The following is a 7,394-nucleotide window of genomic DNA, read 5'->3' as shown; positions in this document are numbered from 1 at the left end:
AATAACCCAATTTGAAACTTATATTTCATTAAAGAACGCAGAGAATTCAAATTTTCCATATATAACAGGCGATAAGATTTCATTAAAAAAATGATTACAAGGCTGAACCATATTTGTTTGGCCAGGAAAACAACAATACCCATTATATGCAGTCATCGTTTGAGCTAACTGGTGGGATATCAACTTAATATAATGCTAAACCAACACTAATAAGGAAAAGGAAGGCTCACACCTGGGCAGATTGCAGATGTACCACATGGAAAATCTGTTTATGCCACAGATATTGCCATTGCTCTCACAGTAGCACTATTTCCCCCCCTATTTTCATTTAAGTGACTTTCTCCTTTACTTTGATCGCGAATTTGAGATCTGCTTCTCTTCAGTGTATGAACAATCTTTCATGCATGCAAATCTTTGTTTGAATTCCACACAGGGGCTTTTGGGACAACAGCATCAGTTAATCCTCCTTTCCCATTTTCCGCATTCAGCAGAGGATCAGCTTCACCTTCCACTACCTGGCATCATTCAGAATTGTTTTTAGAAAATAAATAAATAGAGAGAGAGAGAGAGAGAGTTCACAAAGCATGTTAACATTAAAATTTAACAGTAAATGAAATTTCTAGGAAGTAAAGCGTGCATATTGATAGAATAAGACAAGAATTGACAAAAGTGGCCAGAACCTGAAATGGTTGTGCTGCTGTTTCATTAGCCTTTTGCTGACTCTCACGAGTGCAAAAGTAGGAATATAGAACCATCCCAATTAGTGCAATCAAAATCCCTAAAATATTCCTCCAGTTAAATGGGTCACGAAGTAAGACATAACCAAATGCCAATACCAAGCAAGTCTTCAGATGTCCAAGCACCTGATAGGTGACTGGGGATGTCTTTCCAATTACAAGAAATGTGCTAAAATTTACAGAGACAGATATCAGGCAGGATAGGATGATGAATGCCTGTAATAGAGAGAGAGAGAGAGAGAATGAGAATAATTTCAAAGATAAGGAGGGAAAGAAAAAAGGGGTCAGTCTCAGAAATTTTTTGATTCTCACCACTACTTGACTTGTATATTTGAAAGCAAATACATTCTGATCAGTCAAAAGCCCATCCAAAAATGGGCCAGTGATCAACAAGGTGCCTGCTTGATATGGGCAAGATTGATATAGAAGTTGGGTTGAAGAAACCTTAAACTTCTTCTGGATGGTATTGGTCATCTGAAATGAATAAGTTAAGTTCTTAAACAAGGCAAAAATAATAGAAGTGTGTTGTCCATACAAGACTATTGCCAGCAAAGATAAACAAACTAAAGCATCAATGCCTAAGCTCAAAAGATTAAATTCTTTTTAATTCAACATGTCTCAACGATTCTTAACAAAAGGTGGTGTGCACGTGGATTTTCAATTAAGGTAACTTCATCAAGGATACAATTTGAGCAACACATGTTGTAACAATTGCAAGGAGAGACAGGATAGAGCCCAAAGCATTAAGTTGCACATCTGTGACTGTTGCAATCCCAACACCCAGAAGGAGGATAATGAGTGCAAGCTGAATAGTCCTACTGCAACAATAATAAAAATAAAGAACATATAAGTACAGTTTCAATAAATTACAAATCAGAGACCAGATTATTTCATAGTTGAAGAAACCAAAATGCATTTAAATTGGTTCAGAAAAGAGGTCACGTGTTTGCAAACTTAATAAAAGGCAGCAGCAGTTGAGGAGACAATATTGGCAATCCATGCTCAAAGAATTAAAAGGATAGAAAAGAAGCGCTTGATGCACTGAGATGCATATCCATAACAGTAGCAATCATGTTCTTTAGAACACATATAGTTTCAGGACAATGTTTGCCAGACGTGAGCAACAAAGACTGATCATCACTAAAAATTTAATTCAGGTGGGAAGCATTACCACAACAAAAAGTGCTAAACCACAAGAGAGTTGAGGTGAAAGCAAAGATGTGACAGCATAATATGATAAGACCCTAGATAGCACTAAATGCTAAAGAAGGATTTAAAAACTACAGCAAGTGGTTGGTACTTATGCCTTGAAGAAATGCAATATGTCTCCCCAAAGGGAGGGGAAGACAATTTGATATCCAGAAACCATAATAATTAGCTTGAGCACAACTAAAGAACTACCTTTTTACTTGTAACCTTACAAATGATTTCTATGATATGTAACCTTATAGAGAATGCCAAGACAGTTATACATCAAATTCGAACATGAGTGACCTTGAAAAATTAGCAACAGATAGTAGTCTTATAATAACTGAAGATAACCATGACATGCATTGAAAACAAACACAAATTCACAAAAGAACCCCACAATACATGCATGAAGAATTTGAGTTACTGTTGAATCAATAATGATATTGGAATAATATAGTGCTCCACAAGAATCACAACAATTTTACAATTTCAGTGAAAAATGTCCTCTTTATAAAACATCCATCGGGCTTCCAAATCATATGGCCTGAAAAGTTGATAAATCAAACAATTCTGGTGCTAAGAAACTCATCAACATTCTGTTTTCAACCCCATTCCTTGGGATGAACAATCACAACTAGAAGGTTGCAATACAGTTTGAGATGACACCTGCAACTAAATGATAGGACCTTGGAAAGCATCCCATAAGGTTACTACTTACAAGTACACAATCACAGAGAGTAGCCAAATAAGGGAATTTTACGTTCAGATGAAAATAATGTAGTTGACAGAGCATAATGTTCAAGTTCATGATGAACTAATAATTATTTTAGGTGAGTGCATCAGTATATCAGCATCTTAGTCATAAGAGTGTAAAAGTGTCTCGAGAAACCTGAATCTCTTGCCAAGGAAAAGGGTCTCCAAGACTACAGTGCAAGGAATGATTGCCAGCTTGGTCATCTGGATTTAAAAAGGAGTAGTTCAGAATTTCTTAAACTTAATAAGAAAGGCTAAAAGAACACAGGACACATATATATGTAAAATTCAAAATAGAGTAAGAATAACAATAGTACCTGATAAAATCCAACAGAATTGAAACCCAGGCTCAAATTCAAAAGCCCAATGGAGATCCCATTTAGAATGCCAAAGCCCATTACAGCACTTTGGTCAAAAGCTTTGTGTTCAAAGAATTTCATCTTTAAAGCCACATGAAGAGAACAAAAGGTGACTAGAAGATGCCAGCTTGTCAAAGTTGTAGCTGCAGAAATATGAGAGGATAAAAGATGTTATTACACCTTAAGTCGTAAGGTCTAACAAAGCAAACCATTATCATCATGACTGTAAAAATATGATCAGAATGAGACTAATCTTCTTCTTTTTTGAATTAGTAGAATGAGAATAATAATTCCAAACATTTTTCTGGAAAGGATAATCTAGTTGAGGGCTTTACATCACAATTGGCATGTCCAACGGAAGTGCTAACGTCTCATATGCTCATAACAACACAGCCGGGACTACATGTGCGACTATTGAACAGTCGCTCAAAGTCATTAGAGAATTGCCAAGTCATTGCCCGCCCATAATTACCCCCACCTTTGTCTGATTCAGGCAACAGGTGATCTAGACCAACAAAGTGGTCTTAAATTTATTGGGAGACGGGATACCATCCTAGTGAACAAATCAAGGCAACAAAAAACTGCAGTGATAACCGGATGTGTCAACTCTTGCTTCAACAAGAAACTACAAAGATGAACCTTGTGATTTCTTCATATTTAGATAGTAAGAAACTGGTCATCCACTTATGTCTTTCATTCTATATAGGGGATCCCAAAGTATACCAATTATGAAAATATGTGAACTAATCATTCAATAATCTTGTTTTGGCAAATAGTGGAACTAAGTCAAGCTAATATGCTATAGTAAAAATCAAAATCAAATTTATTAGACTAGGTCTAGTAAACTCATGGACTCCAAAATGCACAACAAATACTGATATGGATATACCAGGATATACTAAATTATAAATCTGATTATTTTGGATATGCCAGAATATGTCTCTAATACATCCAAGATACTTGGGTCGGCATGAAATTTTCATAATAAAAATATGAGGGATCCTTTGAAGATAACTTGGGCTAAAAAAAAATACTAATTCATCAGAAAATACCTTTATTCATCACTCATCGGGAAAAAAATCCCTAGTCACCATAACATAGTAAAATTTTTCTACTATGAATTAGTGAAGTCTAAAATTCAGTAATTTTCTTATACATATAATTGAACACAGAACCAGATGGCTCATCGGAGATTATATATCAGTTACCAATATATCACCAAATGAGATTAGCTATTAGAACTTTAAAATTCCTCGATTTATAATCATCAAAGAAGAGGGGAGGGATGCTCTAATTCCATGGAGCCACTTCAAATGTCCCACCGCCACCATTAATAAATACAGTTCGCATGAAAGATCTCCCATTTTGGTACTTCAACGCATAAATTACAACAATTTAGATTGGTCCCTTTCTACTTGATATACTATTATTTATAACTCACCAACCTCATATCCCCACTTAGACACTTAACTACATCAATAAAAATCAAATTACAAAGAAAGAAACATACCCAATAAGGTCAAAACTAAATGAAACACAAAAGCACATATCTTAACTATAATTTATTAACAAGATTGTAACTTGGCAAAAGAATCAGACAGAAAACTACAAATGCCACGTTTGACCAAAATATCTAGCAGAAAACGAGGTTGTGAAACAAAAAACCTTAAACTTACCGAAATGAAAACCCAATGAGCTCATTAGAGCCTTGTTACAAATCACAATGGACACAGAAGAAACTACGGACAGAGACAACGCCCCCACTGTTCCCAGCTGGAATCGCTCACCCTCACCCATCCTCTTTGATTTCCTGTTACTGGGCTCTCTAATCACAAACCCACCTCAAATTCCACTAACTGGAAGTGGGTGTTTGATAAAAACCAAAGCTTTGGATCTGATCCGATCTGGGTGTGAGTAAAAATGGGATTGTGGGGTGGTCTTTGATTTTTGATAAAAAGAAAACTTTCTTGGTTAGGCAAGCAGTCACTTTGTGAAGAAAAGAAGTGTGCCACTAAAGTTAAAACAGACTGTACGTGTCTGGTTTGGTGAATTGGTACTAATTTGATAGTAGTATACCAAACCAAACTAAATTTAATAGTTATGAGGTATTTGAAAAAAAATAAAAAATACAATACAATGTCGGAACTGGGTTTTGTTGTTTTGTTTTTTTGCTTTGCTTTTTCAGAGGTGCAAGGACGACCAGTGGGGTTGAAAAAGTTGGGTGATTGTAAAGAATAATAGTGGCAAATGATTCTAAAAGATATTTAGATTCAGAGAATGAATTGAGAGGAAAGAGAGTAAGAAAAGAAAGAAAGGTAACGCGGTTTTGATCAAAGATGGAGATTGGGTTTTATTGTTTGTGTCGGTGTCCAGTCATTCGGGTCCTACGGTCTCGTAGAATAAATGAATGAATCTAATTGCTGAACTTTCAACCCGTTCATTTTTTTTTAATATAATATATATATATTTATATATATATATATATATATTTTATAGTTTATACTGTGATTGATGACCACATCAATTTATAATTTCATCTAACAGATTTTTCTTTTCTTTTCTGTGATTGATAATTTGATACTATCTATGTAATAAAATTTATATCCTAGAAAGCTTGAGTCCTTACCATATAGGGTAAGATTCATTTTTTTTTTCCCTATCTGTTTATAAATGGAAGCTCATTACATTGTGGATATATTTCATTTCATCAATATCTCTTTGATTTTTTTTTTTTTTTGTTCTACAAAAAAAACAAAAAACAAAAAAGATTCGTATTCCTTTGGATGGATGAACCAAAGGCAATTTGCATATTATTATTATTGGTAAGTTTTATTTCCTCTCTCTTAAGTCTTATCTCCTTCAATCTCTTCCTCTCTCCCATCTTTCATACTACTACTACTAGTATTACACAATTGGAATGAGTACAACATCAATTACAACACCAATACTTGGAGAGAGATAGAATAATTAAATGAGAGAAGGAAAAACATAAAACATAGAGAGATATAAAGCTGGTTCAGAGAGAGAGAGAGGGGAGTGGAATCCGAAAGTTCAAAATTCATATTTTCATTAAAAAAAAAAAAAAAAAGTGGAATCCAAATATTCGCTTTCTGAAAAAAAGTTGGAACTCGTAAGTTGAAAATCCGTGTTTGCTTTGAGAGAGTAAAAAAAACATATAATCCAAATCTTCAACATTTAAAAATAAAAAAGGTGGGATCCAGATTGTGAAGATCTGGATTCCTCTTATTTATATTTTTTTCCTTTTGAACCCCAAAATTTTAATTTATTTCACCATTAATAATAATTTACTAGTTGTCTTGAGTGATTACTTTTCAGGCGTGGATGGAGGCATGGAGCAGACACCACCTATGCTTGTGCTTGTGCTTGTGCTTGTGCACAAACTTTCTAATCAGAGCTTCTAAAAAAAAAATTCTTTGGACTAGATGATTATTCATAAAATCATATTGATTTTTCTTCTTCAGTTTTTTGAGTTTATTTTAGCTTATGTATGATTTTTAAATATTTTTATTTTATTTTTCTAGGTATAACAATACATTTGAGTAGTGTTTTTAAGCTCAATGAACCAATGAAAATAAGCTCTTCCAAACACACTTTAATTTCAACAATAAAATAGAGTTGAAGTTAATATAATATAAATACTTGTGTGATGTTTTTGACCAACAAAAAAAAAAAAATATATATATATATATATATATATATTTGAGACAATACAATGAGTCTTTAAAGTTTAGAAGGGATGTTAAGGTGCTTTAAGAATCTTAAAAGCTTTTTTTTTTTTAAATAAAAAATTGTCAAATGTTTACAATAGCCTTATAATTTAATTAACATTTTTAAGTATTTTTAATATAAACGTCTAGGGTTTAAATTCTTTCCACCCCATTATAACTATAACTATTGAATAAAAAAATAAAAATAAAAAACAACAATAATAATAATTTGGTCATTTTTTTTTTAAAGAGTTTGAAGGAGGTTCTGAGTAAAACCGAATTTTTGAATATTTTTGTATAAAAAAAAAAACTCAACAATTCTTTATTCTTTATATAAATTCATAAATTTAGTGCTTTGTTCATTGTAATTTTTCTCTCTCTCTCTCTCTCTCTCACACACACACATATTTATATATATATATATATATATATTTATATATATATATTTAGAATCATTTAATTTGTCAACTTTCAAACACCAAAAGAGTTTTTTAGTTAAGCCTTTATATTACAAAAAAACTCTATAGTTAAAATCCAACTTTAAAAAGTAATGTCAAACGGACATTTGTAGATGCGGTTATAATTATCAATCAATTTATTAATGTATCAGTATTACTGTGTGTGTA

General features: G+C 32.9%; 1 protein-coding gene across 1 annotated transcript; it reads right to left on the bottom strand.

Annotated features, from left to right (window-relative positions):
* Positions 1–5,417, bottom strand: LOC115956046 (UDP-xylose transporter 3-like). Its single transcript, XM_031074503.1, has 7 exons — positions 4,717–5,417; positions 2,999–3,183; positions 2,818–2,885; positions 1,423–1,555; positions 1,050–1,211; positions 681–953; positions 1–515 (listed from the first exon to the last, which is right to left on the bottom strand). Exons 1-7 carry the CDS (start codon positions 4,835–4,837, stop codon positions 399–401), a joined length of 1,059 nt encoding a protein of 352 aa, XP_030930363.1. The 5' UTR covers positions 4,838–5,417; the 3' UTR covers positions 1–398.
* Positions 5,418–7,394: the final 1,977 nt, after the last annotated feature.

Source organism: Quercus lobata, chromosome 8 (assembly GCF_001633185.2).
Source record: "Quercus lobata isolate SW786 chromosome 8, ValleyOak3.0 Primary Assembly, whole genome shotgun sequence".
NCBI classification, from domain to species: Eukaryota; Viridiplantae; Streptophyta; class Magnoliopsida; order Fagales; family Fagaceae; genus Quercus; species Quercus lobata.
This window is presented reverse-complemented; position numbering and strand designations above follow the sequence as displayed.

What these genes read in the sequence shown, in the direction of transcription:
- LOC115956046 (XM_031074503.1), bottom strand. Translation starts at nt 4,837, where the DNA reads ATGGGTGAGGGTGAGCGATTCCAGCTGGGAACAGTGGGGGCGTTGTCT. An exon ending in ATTCTGTTGGATTTTATCAG is followed by an intron (nt 2,886 to 2,998) that starts GTACTATTGTTA and finishes TTTTAAATCCAG; the next exon opens with ATGACCAAGCTGGCAATCAT. An exon ending in AATATACAAGTCAAGTAGTG is followed by an intron (nt 954 to 1,049) that starts GTGAGAATCAAA and finishes TCTCTATTACAG; the next exon opens with GCATTCATCATCCTATCCTG.